The 12995-nt window shown below is 62.4% G+C and overlaps 1 protein-coding gene across 3 annotated transcripts; it reads right to left on the bottom strand.

The window, feature by feature from the left end:
• Positions 1-967: 967 nt before the first annotated feature.
• Znf787 (zinc finger protein 787) lies at positions 968-12412 on the bottom strand. Of its 3 annotated transcripts, none has more exons than XM_003461674.5 (3): positions 12273-12412; positions 5500-5588; positions 968-2502 (listed from the first exon to the last, which is right to left on the bottom strand). In XM_003461674.5, the coding sequence occupies exons 2-3, from the start codon at positions 5576-5578 to the stop codon at positions 1427-1429; spliced, it is 1155 nt and encodes a 384-aa protein (XP_003461722.2). In that variant the 5' UTR covers positions 5579-5588; positions 12273-12412; the 3' UTR covers positions 968-1426. The 3 variants fall into 3 exon arrangements, with proteins under 3 accessions (XP_003461722.2, XP_063108422.1, XP_013010869.1); XM_063252352.1 differs by lacking the exon at positions 12273-12412 and adding an exon at positions 10291-11732; XM_013155415.3 differs by lacking the exon at positions 12273-12412 and adding an exon at positions 4267-4402.
• Positions 12413-12995: the final 583 nt, after the last annotated feature.

Raw genomic sequence — 12995 nt, forward strand, 5'->3', positions numbered from 1 at the left:
TAGCTGACTGCCCCAGGCCCATCAGAGGAGGGCCAGGAGCCCCTGCCCGGCAGCACCCACCACAGCATCGGCACAGGGCCAGTGCGGCTGGGAGTCGGCCCAAAGAAGGGCCACCGTGCACGGTGGGCCCCAGTGGCGCCGAGGGATGGGCCAGCCATGTGCAGGCCTCTCAGGAGCAATCAAACCAGGCTGCGTGGTGACCTGGACAGCGAGGGGTGGGCAGGTTCTCTAAGTACCTCAGAAGGTTTTGCAGAGAAAGGGGACCTGGGCTGGTCAAAGACAGGCAGCATTTTCCGCTGCATCCATTCCAAAAAAAAAAAAAAACCAAAATGGTGACCAGACATTAACTTTTGGCCCAGTCTGGGCCCATGCCCAGAGGACAGCACGGGGTGGTGTCCGCGGTACTGAAGAACCCGTGGGGCACCCGAAGGTACCTGTAGACTTTTGCCCACTGAGGAAGGGGGAAGTAAAATCAGCGGGTTGGCAGCACCCCCTCCCCATGCTCAGCGTGCATCCACATGCATGTGTTCACAGGCACTGCTGCTCCAACCTATGGAGCGATTTAAGCGCAGACAGCGCCCCGTGCAGGCAGCCACACGCCCAGCCATGGTGCGCAGCGCTGCACCACCCGCCCAGCCCAAGAGTGCAAATCCACCTCACTCCCAGGGTGCTGAACCACAGAGCCCCGTATTACCCAGCATCTCGGGAGCCCGGCCCCCTGAGATGCCACTGGATTAGCTCAGGGGCAGACGCCCAAGTCCAGGAGAACGATGCACGTGTAGGCCCGGTACCAGGAAAGGCCGGACCCAAGGGACCACACCTCCAAGGCCTAGGCCTGGTCCAGTGCCCGACTGCATTCCTGCCGCCTAGGCCTGGGCAGTGGTGTGGGGACACCCAGGCTGCACAGGCACCACCCGGACACAGCCCTTCTCCACTCCCACCCCCGATGCAAGAACCACGCACCAGGGACAACCGAATAGTGCCATTTATTGTCACGCACCCTCTCCCACCTCGCTCAGTCGGGGAACAGCCCTGCCCAGCCTGCCATAGAGACCACGCTGGGAGAAGGTATGGTTCCATGTTCCTCCCCGGGCACCCCGAGTCCAGGAGTAGAGGACTTGGGCCAGAAAATCGATAGGACGCTCAGGGAGGGAGAAAGAATTGAGGGCAGGGTCAAAAAGGTGGGTGTGATTAAAAGAAAACTTGATGGGAGGGCCCCTTCCTCTTCCTGCTTCCTTCTGCTCGCCCGTCTACCCAGGTCACCTGCTGCTGCGGCGGGGCAGGCGCGCGTTCCCGAAAGCAGTGTGGCTGGAAGCTGCAGGCATCCTCGCCCCCACCACCGAAGACCTGGGTCCGTTTCTCGGGTCTCCGGCCTCAACTGCTCTGCCAGCCCGAGGGTCCCCTCCGCCCCCGGGCGCCCCCGGCCCTACCGGGCGTCCCTGGCACGGCACTCGGGACAGCGGGGCGTGCCGTTCTCGGCGTCCGCATCTGCATCCTCGCTGCCTGTGCCATAGAAGCTCTGTCCGCAGCCACCACAGACCGCGGGGGCACCCACGGCATGCACGCGCTTGTGCCTGCGCAGCGCTGCACCCTGCACGAAGCCCTCGCCGCATTCCACACAGATGTGTGCAGGCTCCTCGCCGCCCGCAGCACCCGGGCCATCGCCGTGCTGCATGCGCTGGTGCGCCAGCAGCCCTGCTGCGTGGCCGAAGCCCTTCCCGCACTCTGCACACAAGTAGGGCTTAGGCGCTGGTGCACGGCGTGACCGCGGGGCCCCCACCGACCGCGCACCTCCACCAGCCACAGCTACAGCCGCAGCACCTGCACCCTCTCCCGGGGCACCCACCACAATGATGCCCTCGCCGTCGCCCACTGGGATGGCGATCTCGCCGTCTGCAGCTGCTGTGGCCTCGGGTGCCTGGGCGCGCCGCACAGAGGCCGCCAGCACGCGAGCTGCCACGCCAGGGCCTGCAAGCTCGGGGTGCAGCCGCAGGTGGCGCGCCAGGCTCTTGGGCTGGCTGAAGCCTCGGCCGCAGCGCGGGCACACAAAGGGCTTCAGGCCACTGTGCGAGCGCCTGTGTTTGGCCAGGCTCTTGCTCTGCGTGAAGCTGCGGCCGCAGTCGGGGCAGGCGTAGGGCTTCTCGCCCGTGTGGATGCGCTGGTGCTGCATGAGGTTGGAGCTCCAGCTGAAGCGCTTGCCGCACTCTGAGCAGGCGTAGGGCTTCTCGCCTGTGTGGATGCGGCGGTGCTGCACCAGGTGCGAGCTCTGCGAGAAGGTCTTGCCGCAGTCGGTGCACGCGTTCGGCCGCTCGCCCGTGTGTGTGCGCTGGTGGCGTGTCAGCTTTGACCAGTGGCTGAAGCTCTTCCCACACTCGTTGCAGATGTAGGGCGCAGGTGGCCGAGGCCGGGGTGGGGGGCCAGCAGGAGGCGCCGTTGGAGGTGGAGACAGCTTGGTGGGGGGCCAGCTGGGGACGTCGTCATCATCCATGATGAGGATATCCACTGTAAGGCAAGAGAGAAAGGGGCATCAGAGGGGGCTGGGGATAGCTTCCTACACCTCTACAGGGTGCTGTGACTCCCTGGGGGCTCCCAGAGGCAGCCTCCACCCACTCCCCATGGACAGTGGACATCTTTCAGTGGGGAGCTGCGCAAGGCATCTGGGAAAGAGGACGCCTGCACCCAAGTGCCCTTTGTTCAGGAGTGCACTCCCTGTGGGCCACAGCACTGGGCACTGGGCACTGGGCACGGGCCCCTTAGCTGGGCACCTGCCTGCTCCTGAAATGCAACTCTAGCTACAGGACTGGACCCGGCTCAGAGGCCAGCTGAGCCCCTGGCTATCAGGATTCGGGGCCTAGGTCTGCAGCCTCCTTCCAAGCATGGGCCCCTTCAGCGATTAGCCTGAACCTGGGGTCACAGGCCCCAAACGCTGCAGTGCACCCCACCCTAAGGCGTCTTCCAAAGCACGAACACCATTACACTGACCAGAGATCTTCCTTCCCTGCTGGGCTTCCCAGCACAAGAACCCTAGACCACTGTGCGTATGGGAGGAGAGCAGCACTTCCCAAGGGCGGGCCAACGAACAAGTCTTTGAGGTCAAACCCTTCAGTGGTGGTGCTGTCTGCAGGACCAGGCCTGCACCAGGAGTACAGCAAGGCCAGGGAGCAGCCAGGGTGGGATGCGCATGCGCACAGGCCAGCAATGTGCACATTTGCAGGCTCACAGGAGGGCGTGGTTCCTGACCAGAAGTGCCCTTCCACCGCCCCCCTAGGAGCTGGCCGCAGGCGGGGTCCACACAAACCCAAAGGAGCACACCACTCATCCCAGCACCCTTGGAGGCTGAGGTGGAAGAGTCACAAATTCAAGCCCAGCCTTTGTAGCTTAGCTCATTAGCTCAAAATTTATTTTATTTTTTTTAATTTTTTTTTTTAGCTCAAAATTTAAAAAGGGAATAGGGATACAGGTCAGTGCAAAAGCCCTGAGTTCAACCCCTCAAAAAAAAAAAAAAAAAAAAAAAAAGAACAGAACAGAAAACTGGAAGTCAGAAGCACAATACCTAGAAGCAGGGATTGCAACCCTGAACTGGGGCAAGGAAACAGACCCGCTGTCTACCATGGACGACCACGCTCCCTGCACTGCAAATGTCCTCAAAGTTGTTGAGGAAAAAGTGGAGCAGCGAGGCCCAGAAGGAAGCCTCAGTACGGTGCCGCTAGGGTGGAGACACACGCCAGGGGGACCCTCTGGCCCCAGCTGCCTGTCGGTGTCTTCCCATCGGACCACCAGGCTGGCTGCAGAGAAGCCCGGGCTCGCTGTTCTTGCCTGTGCACGGTGGACATCGCACCATCTTTGAGTGATTACAGCGGGCCAACAGGAGGTCTGAGGTCACTTCCGCATTTGTCTGGGGTGGGGGTGCTGGGGATTGAAGCAGGGCCTCCACACTGAAATACATCCTCCCCTTTCCACGTTTTGTTTTGAGAGTTGTGAAGGTGCCCTGCTGGGCTCACATGTGCCCTCCTCCTGCCTCAGCCTCCCACGGTACTGGAAAGCACGCTGTGGTGCTCCTTGCCCCCTATGCGCTGTCAGAGACGGAAGGGTTTTGGTCTCTCTCAACGCTGAGTAAGTGGTCTCCATGGGACACGCCCTGGTGCTGCTTTCATCGGTCTTGCTGTTGCAGGTTCAGGACTGTCTCGGTGGACCCTGCTCCTCTGCCCACCCTCAGCACACTTTCCTGTTTCCCGGCCGCTGGCTTCCTTGGCCCTGACGCCGTACCTTCCTCATCACCTTCAATTCCTCCTTCACTTCCGCCTGGCTCCGCAGCTCTGCGCCCCCCTGGGCTCTCTGGGGATTCTTTCCGCTTCTCTGTCTTGCCATTTGCCCCCTGGGGGCCTCACTTGGTATGTGTGTCCTGCACATCCAGCAGGACGTCATTTTCGCCAAGCTCTCCGGAAGCATGGCCCCACACCCCTGCCCTGCCCCACCCCCTGCTCCAGCCCTGAAGCCCACAGGTGCTGTCGGTGTGGGTCAGGGGCACGTGAGTGGGGGCAATTCCAGGCCTTGCCACAGCGTAGCAGAGCTCTCTGGGTGATCCTAGGGCCAGCGCTAGACAGAGGAAGGCCAATGGCCCTGTGAGAGTTCCCAGACCCCCCAGGGACCACACTTGGGCAGACACAGGCCTGCTTGTCTCTGGGCCAGGCCTGGACACCATCAGCACCACTGCCACTGTCCGTGAGCACTGTGGGCCGCTGTCAGAGAAAGGGTACAGAGGCTGGAGAGGACCCTGCCGCAGCCCCAGAGCTGTGGAAGTGGGGCTGAGCACTGGGAGGGGCCTTGGGTTCCTGGGAGCTCCCGAGATGGCCCGGAGGCACCCAGGGCCCACTTCAACGACAGCACTGGCCAGAGACACAGCACGGGGAGACTGCACGTGGAGGTCATCTCTGGCCCCGCCCTGCCTGTCTGGCACCTCCCAGGACTGAGATCACAGTGCAGCAGCCTGGCAGTGTCCAGGGGGCACAGGGCAGGGAAGCAGCAGCTGTATCCCTGTGTGGAGCTCCTGCTGGCAGGAGTAGTGCCATGCTAACTGTTAAAACGGAAAACACTGTGTCCCTAGGTAAGGCCGCCCACCCTGGTGAAACACGCAGCGCCCCTGAGGCTCTTCCATGGCCCTCTTGTCCCAGGGCCTGTACCACCTTGGTGGAAGGAAGCGGGTAGGGCTCGGGTCCCAGGAAGCACACTTAGTCCACGGCCCCAGAGCAAATGGTGCTTTGTTAAACACAGTATGTTGCAGGCACCCCAAAGTCCCAGGAAGACATCACCACACCCCGAAATGTGAGCTCAAGTCTTGTGCTCCCTGTGTTGCCCATCCCCATCCCTCCACATGGAGCCCCAGGTCCCCTGGTTCAGAGCAATGTCAACCAGGGAGGGTGGCAGGGGGTACTGCCCAGCAGGGAGAGGACATCAGACCCCGAGAGAGCCCCAGGCTTGGGAGGGCGGTGGCCACCTCACCTGGGTTCTCATGACTGGCCATCTGCTGGTCCTCGGAGTCCAGCGGCCCCGGAGACCAGGCCTCTTCCCGCAACTCCATGTGGGGGTCCCTGCAGGAAGAGGAAGAGACATGGGCCAGGGTTGGAGAAGATAGCACCGTGCGTAGCCCACATCTGTGGCTGCCCCAATGGGGGGTTGGAGGATAGCCAGGGCTGGAACCCAGAGGAACAACCCCAGGCCATGCCTCCGTGTCCTGCCTGGAAGACTAGGAGCCCCATGGGGGCCACTGGCTGCCATCCTGTCTGGCCACGCCCAACTGTGAGCAGCCCACAGATGACCCTGCTGTCTGGGGGTGTAGGACTGGGGTCCCTGCACAGGACCAAGGAGTGGCAGGGCCATGGGCGACTCCCTGGTTCCGGGTGAACTAGGGTGAGGGCAATAGAGCTGCCAGCCTCCATAGCCTTCGAACCTACACACTGACCCCTGGTGCCCATACAGCAGCAAGAGAGAGCTTGGCCCCTCATAGTGTCCCCCACCTGCCAGCTCCCCTCCCTGGGCAGCCTCCACACAGCGATGCTGCCACCCTCCAGAGCATGATGGGCGTCAAGCAGAGGCCTAGCCCAGGGCAGAGGAAGAGCAGGAGGCAGGCAGTGGAGGGAGCGAGGGAGGAGGCCTGGGACTTCGGACCCCACCCAGATGCATGGCAGAGGCTGGCGCAGCTGGGTCCCTCTCATCAGCCGACCTTCTCTGCACAGCGGAGCAGGACATCCCCTCAGAACTGGGGACAGAGCCCAGGGTCTGGCACTTGGTGACAAGCCCTGTTTTCTCTTTTCTTTGGTAACAGCCCTGCTAAGTCACTACACTGCCTGGGGGATGAAACTTGCAGCTCCTGAACACGCTGGGGAGGAGACTTCCAAACAGGTGCTGCAGGGGCGGGAAGCCGCTGCCCCGGCCACACTGTCCACGCAGTCACCTCCTGGAGTTTGCAGCCAGGCCAGATTGTGCAGAGAGCTATTGTTCCCATGGGTCTGCACACTGCTGTCCTGGTGAGGCATGAGCACCCCTCTTATCAGCCTGAGGAGGACTAAACTTCTCAGACCGCAGGGCGCACAGCGCCCTTGGACACCACTGCTGAGCCAGCACTCTCCAGGTGGCAAACACCAAGGCACTGAGGCACCCAGAAGCCCCACTGCCAGGCAAAAGCACAGGAGGGGAGACACATGCAGCACACAGGCAGCAACAGCTTGGGGCCTCTGTGGGGCGGGGTGGTGGAGAGGGGCCCAGCTGCCCTAGAAGGATGCAGATGAGACCTCTGAGACTGGGCAGTGGTGACAGTTACCTGACTAACTGTATTAAAACTATGGTGCCTTAAAGAAACAAGAGTCTCAGCATGCAAATACCTCTAAAGGAAACTAAACTTTTAAAACACCATAAAACAGCCGAGACTAGCCGAGCCAGGCACTGCAGGGGTCGAGGAGGTGGAAAGGAGTGGTTGTCCTCCTGCCTTTGCACCAATGCCAAGGGTGATAATGCTTCCACTGAAACAATAAACCCGCTCCCAAGCACCGGGGCTTCCCAGCGCCCCGCCCGGCCTCCTTGGGCTCAGCTTCCTGCAGACTGGGGCAGAGGGCAGCACGCGGGCCTGCCCGGCACCCTGTACCAGCCAAACTGCAGGGGGCAGTCCAAAGCTCTCCAGCAGCCCATGGTGACAGCCTCAGAGACCTCCTAGTCCAGAAAGCCCCTGCTGGGTCCCTGCACACAGGGTGGAGGACGGGAGCCCAAGCTTTGGGCTGCGCCTCGCCTGGGGCCCAAGGCTGCACTCACACTGGCAAGTCAGGGACAGGCTCGGGGCACTCCTCCTGGCCTGAGCAGGGCTTGGCACACACTAGGCAAGACCCGCCCGATGGTCAGGCGCTGCTCCACAGTCCTGAACCTGAGGAGGCAAGGGCCCAGCACAGGCTCTGCTCTCTGCAGTGGGGAGGGCCCCAGGGCAGCCCAGAGCCTCGGGCACCCCCTACTAGCCAGGGGCCTTGCCGCAAGGCCCAGGGCCAAGTGCACGCGGATAACCCTGACTCCCAGGTCCTCCTCCTCTCCACCCCCTAACTCGCTGGGTCCTTGGCAGCTACAGTGGTCCCAGAGCCCATTCCCTGGCTCTCACAGCCTGGGGCCCTCACTGCAGGGGAGTGTGGGCGCACTGCTCCCAGGCTACCAGAACACGCTGGGTGCAGGCCAGTGCAGGACACCAGCTCCAGCCCCACCTCCAGGGCAACCTCAGCACCAATCTGACCGCCCAGGGGAGTCAAGGCTCCCGCCAGGCTGGCCTGGAGCTCATCCAGCCACCCTGCTGACCTCCACCCTGCAGAGCAAGGGAGGCATCTGGCCCACCCCCCACCCCCTTGAGCGATCCAATTAGCACTCAGGTCTGACAAGCCTATTAAAACCCAGACAAATTATTGTTATTATTGTTGTTATTAGGCCCGCCCACCCCTTGGAGGCCTGCCCGCCAATTATTCCCTTTCTTCAGCTGCCAATCTCCCCTCCTCCCCGGCCCTCCTGTCCCTCCCGGCCACAGGGGCTGGGTGCTAGCTCAGAAGCCACGCCAACCCCTGGGGCCCTGTGGGACCTTCCCTGCCACAACAGTCTGCTGGAGCCCCCAGAACATCCGGCACTGACAGACACCGACCCTTAGGCCACCAGACCCCACTGCTGCCCAGCAGCGTGTCCTCGGCCCCACCTCCCTTTCCAGAGGCCCAGGCCGACCAGGCCGCTCCTCCCACACCAGGACCAGGGCAAACCTAGAAGCTCTAGGGACCTGCATCCCAAGCAATGCCTGTCCAGTGCAAGACATGTGGCCACAGGGCAACAGCACCCCTGCAACCCAAGCCCAGGCTGCATGGGTGGGGAAGAGGGCACAGCAATCCCACAGGTGAGGACACAGCCACTGGCTCAGATATCCCAGGAGCCCTGCCTGGTGTGGGGACACCATAGGCCGCCTGCAGGTGGGGTCCCTCAGCCCTCACAGGAGCAGCCTTGGAAACATCGCCTGCAGAGAGGAGAGGTGCTGAGCTGCAGGTCCAATTCCGCCTCTAAGAAATGTACAGAAAGGCCAGGCCACTGAGAAAGAAAGATGAGACGTATGGCCCTTCTCCCTGGTGCCACCTGAGTGCCCGACCAGATGACCCCATCTGACCTCCCAATGCCCTTCGCCTCACCAGCCCGAGTACCCCACTTGCCTCCTCCTGGGGCTCCCCCTAGATCCTGCGCCACCCCCACACCCAGGTTCAGGCAAGCCCTGTTGCCTTGGGGACACCTGTCTGCGGGTGAGACACTGAGCCAGGTCAGCAGGCCTATCCCATGCATACCCTGAGCCATAGGCTGGAAGCAGTGAAGGCTCTCCAGAGCCCTCAGCCCCCCTTTCCCTCCTTCTCTATAAGGTCACTCCTCAGAGGTCCAGTGCAGGGGCCACTGTCATCCCAGGGCAGCCCTGGCAGCCCAGGTTTCACTGACAGCTTCGGCCAGCACCCCTGCTCCACAAAAGACCTCACCAGCGTCACCCAGCTCCCCCATGCCCTCCCCAACCCGTGCCCATGGAAGTCAGGTCTCTGAGGGCAGGGTCTGGCCAGCTGCTGTACCTGAACCTGCAAGGCTGACTATGCTCCCTTTTCAACCCCAAGGACCCAGGGTCCGATGAAACCAAACAAAACCTGGAGGCCACAGTGGACTCTGGGTGGCTGCTAGCTACTGATTGGTGTGTTGACAGAGGCCCGGGCAGGTAGGGGCCACAAGGACTCCTGTCCCTTCCGCAGTGCCTGGAACTGCTTATAAAAGTAATGTCTTGATAGTAAAGAGCCAGGAACAGGCCCAGCTCCCGGCCTCTCAGCCTCAGCACTGGCCATGATCAGCAGAGGGCCCTCCACCTGCCGCCCGTCCCAGCCTCAGGCCCATCCCGGAGGCCAGGCCCCACTAAGCACATAAGCTCTGGCCTGATCCGCTAAGCCATCAGGCGAGGACAAGGGCAGCGGGCAAGCTCTCCATTGTGCTCTGGGTCATAGAGGGACCTTGTTCACTGTGAGTCCCCCTACAGGGAGGGGCCAGCTCCTGGGGACAGACCTGGTGAGGGAGCGGCCGGTAAACACTAGCAATGTCCCTTAGCAGAGGCGAGGAAGCCAAGGTCTGCCTGAGGGATGGCCACAAGCAATGCCACTCCACTACAAAACAGGGCCAAGACACTCTGTCTGCCACCCTCTCCAGCGCGTGACTCTAACTGTGGACTGGAGCTCTGGCCTGGGAGAGGCCTGACAGGCTCAACAGCACTGGCAAAGGGTCCCTCCCCACCAGCCCTAAACTGCACAGCATGGGGCCCACAGAGCAGCCACAGGATTCTGAAGCTCTGAGGGGCAGGGCTCCAAGCTGTGAGACAGGACTTTGCTGGAAGTCTCTCAGGTCCCTGGCTTCAACCACCGCAGGGCCAATCCTCTCCCCTCAGCACAAGAGGAAAGCCGCTCCTCTGAGGCCCAGAGGGAGAAAATAAGAAGCCAAGGCATGAGCAATAGCAGGAACCACCAGGAGGGTCCCATACCACCCGGCCCCAGGGCACGAACAGCCCAGTCCACCCGTCCTGGACAGGCGCAGATTCACCCCATGGGGTCGTAGCCCCCACCCCGAGGAAGGGGCTGGGTCCTTAGGACAGCACCCCCAACCAGGAGTCCAGAGACCCCAGCCTGAGACTGACACCAAGCAGCCTTCAGGACTGACTATGTCCTCACCCGACCAAGGCCAAAAGAATGGTATCAGTGGAGTGGGTGGCCTTACCATCAAGCATCCCATCTTGTTAATGTGGGGCAACCATCCTGGTCCCTGGTCTCTGCGAGCACAGGGGACTGACCACCAGACACAGCACCAGCATACATAAGTGCTGGCCAGGACCCTCCAGTCTTGGGAAGCACCAGACATTAGTGGGCTCTAAGAAGGCCTGTGAGGCTGAGCACAAGAACCCCAAGATCTGTGTGTGTCCATCAATAACTACTGGTGACCTTGGCTGTGCACCCGGCCATGGGGTCCTCTAGGCTGACTCTCTGTAACCCTGCACATCCACCGGCACTCCTGGGGCTCCCAGGCCACTGCAGCCAATCTCTCAACCATCTGCCTAGTCTCAGGCTCAGGTCTGAGAGGCTCCGGGAAAGGGCAGGGTGAGCCTGAGACTCCTCTCTGGGACTCCTTTGCACAGCGGCCTGTCTGCAGTCTCCAAGGACTGGGCTGGTCCAAGAACCTTAACCTTGCTCTCCACTTTACTGGCCTGAAGAGGAAACAGCCTGGGAAAGGGGAAGTGATACATCCAAGGTCACAGAACTGGAAGAGACACCGCCTGGCTCCAAAGGCCTTTCCAGTAATTTTGACACTGCAAGAAAAGCATCAGGGGGGCTGGGGATTTAGCTCAGTGGCATAAGCACCTGCCTTGCAAGCAGGCGGTCATGAGTTCCATCCCTGGTACCCATAAAAATAAAAAAGACAAAATTAAAAAAAAAAAAAGCATCAGGAGCCTTCCACTGAAGTCACCATTTTTATTATCACCTGTTCTGCACAAGGGGGAATATGTGACAAGCTTCCCTGTCCAAGGCCACAGGAATGGGGTGAGGACAAGCACTGGCACCCCAAAACTCCTAGAACACAAAGCTTCAGCCCCTGCCTGCCACTGCCTCTGGCAGTCAACGGACAGTCTGACGAGCCCGTGCGACTCCACAGCCCAGCTAGCATGCAGAGAACAGGACGAACAGCGACCGGAGGAGGTATCTGATGTCACCATTCCTGACCTTGGCCAAAAGATCAGCAGGGCGGGCAGACACGAAGGCTGTGTCAATGCACTTAGCTCAAGAGGCTTAGGCTTTCAAGGCGAGCTATGCGGGATCAAGGCCACCAGCCTCCCTGAGTGGAGGCCAGATCTCAGCTGGACCCTCAAGGCCCACCATGGGGCTCGAAACCTGGATTCTACACAGAAAGGACCTACGGAGTCATCCCTTCCCAGAGCCCTGACCGATTTCCTCGGTTGGGTCTCTGCCTTCCACACCAGCCAGGTTTATCTTTGGGCCCCTGGTGCTCAGCAGACCCTGGCCCCGAAATAGGCCTCTTCTACACTGGCTTCTCCTCCTGGGTCTGCAGGCTGACCCTGCGGGTCCTGGCCTTCAACTCCAGGAACTGGGGTTCTTCCTGCCTCTGCGGCCGGCTCGCTTTGAGCTGGGGTAGGGGCGGGGTCCGCCTCTAGCTGGGGAGAGGCCTCGGGGCCAGGCACGCGGCGCTGACCTTGGCCGCCCGCCGACCTGGGCTCTGAACCGACCCCGCCGCCAGAATCCGCGTCATTACCCCGGATCAAAGGCCAGCGCCCCCGCCCGGGGCAGCAACGGGACAGGAGCCCCAAAAAGGGGAAGGAAGGCACCCAGGGGCCTGGGCCGAGGCTGCAATCGACCGCCCTTTCCGCGGCCCTTTCCGCACGAGGCCACAACTCCCCCAGAGTCGCCGGCACTTCCGGCCGCGAGCGGCGGGCAGCGCAGACCCGCACCGACCAGGCCCCGGCCCAGGCCGCGGCGCTCGCGCACGCGCAGAGTCCGGGACCGCGACGCCCGCCGCGCGACCGCTCACGCCCCCCCCCAACACACACACACACAGCGCGCACGCGCATTCGCCCTCGTCCGCTCCGCGGCGCTCGCCCTCCCGCCTCCCCACCCACCCCCGTCCAGAGCCGGGTTCCCAGCCCTGCGCCTACGCCGAGCCACGGCCCACGACCCCGCGCCCGCGCTCACCTCCTCGGTCCCGGGGCTGCCGCGCCGCACTCCTCCTCCTCGCGCCTGCCTCGCGGATGGTGGCAGCGGCGACTCAGACCCTGGGGTCAGGGGGACGGACGCCCAGGCCGGAAGTGACCTTCCCGGCCGCTTCCGCCCGCGCCGCTCCCCCTCCCCTCCCCCTCCTCCGGGGCCGCCACCCTGTCCTCGCCGCTCTAGGCAGGCGGCCCCCCCTCGCCGACCCCTGGCCTCCGCCCTCAAGCTCTATGGTGCGGAGCGGCGCCTGAGGGAGCCACTTCCGGACGCGTCTAGGACCCGAGTCCTCCGTGCCCGCTCTATGGCGCCTCGCGCAGAGGGGCTGCGGCCCCGCCCCTCCCAGAACAGCGAGCGCTGCGCGACCCGTTAGGTGCAGACTTCCGGGTGTCTGTGGCCCCTACCTCATGCTCGCGCCTGCGCATTGCGTGCCGCTACCGGGACGCTCGCGCCACCCTGGTCATCTCTATTATCGTAACCCCTTCCGCGCCTGCCCTAGAGCGTCGTGCTGATCCAGGCGCTCGCGACCCCGACTCTCTCCGGTCTCAGTTCCCTCCGTAAAAGAATGATCTATCCTGTACCACCGGGTTCTGACAGCGACTGGGGCTGCAGAGTGGTGCTGTGCCCGGTTTGCTGAGGACAGGCGGTCAGGTCACTGACGCAGAGTGACTCCAGGCATGGCAGGGCCTGGGCGCCCTCGAGGGCCTTTGC

Source organism: Cavia porcellus, unplaced genomic scaffold (assembly GCF_034190915.1).
Source record: "Cavia porcellus strain 051 isolate PalLab524CR breed Dunkin Hartley unplaced genomic scaffold, mCavPor4.1 scaffold_7, whole genome shotgun sequence".
Taxonomy (NCBI): domain Eukaryota; kingdom Metazoa; phylum Chordata; class Mammalia; order Rodentia; family Caviidae; genus Cavia; species Cavia porcellus.

What these genes read in the sequence shown, in the direction of transcription:
- Znf787 (XM_003461674.5), bottom strand. Translation starts at nt 5,578, where the DNA reads ATGGAGTTGCGGGAAGAGGCCTGGTCTCCGGGGCCGCTGGACTCCGAG. An exon ending in GGCCAGTCATGAGAACCCAG is followed by an intron (nt 2,503 to 5,499) that starts GTGAGGTGGCCA and finishes CTTGCCTTACAG; the next exon opens with TGGATATCCTCATCATGGAT.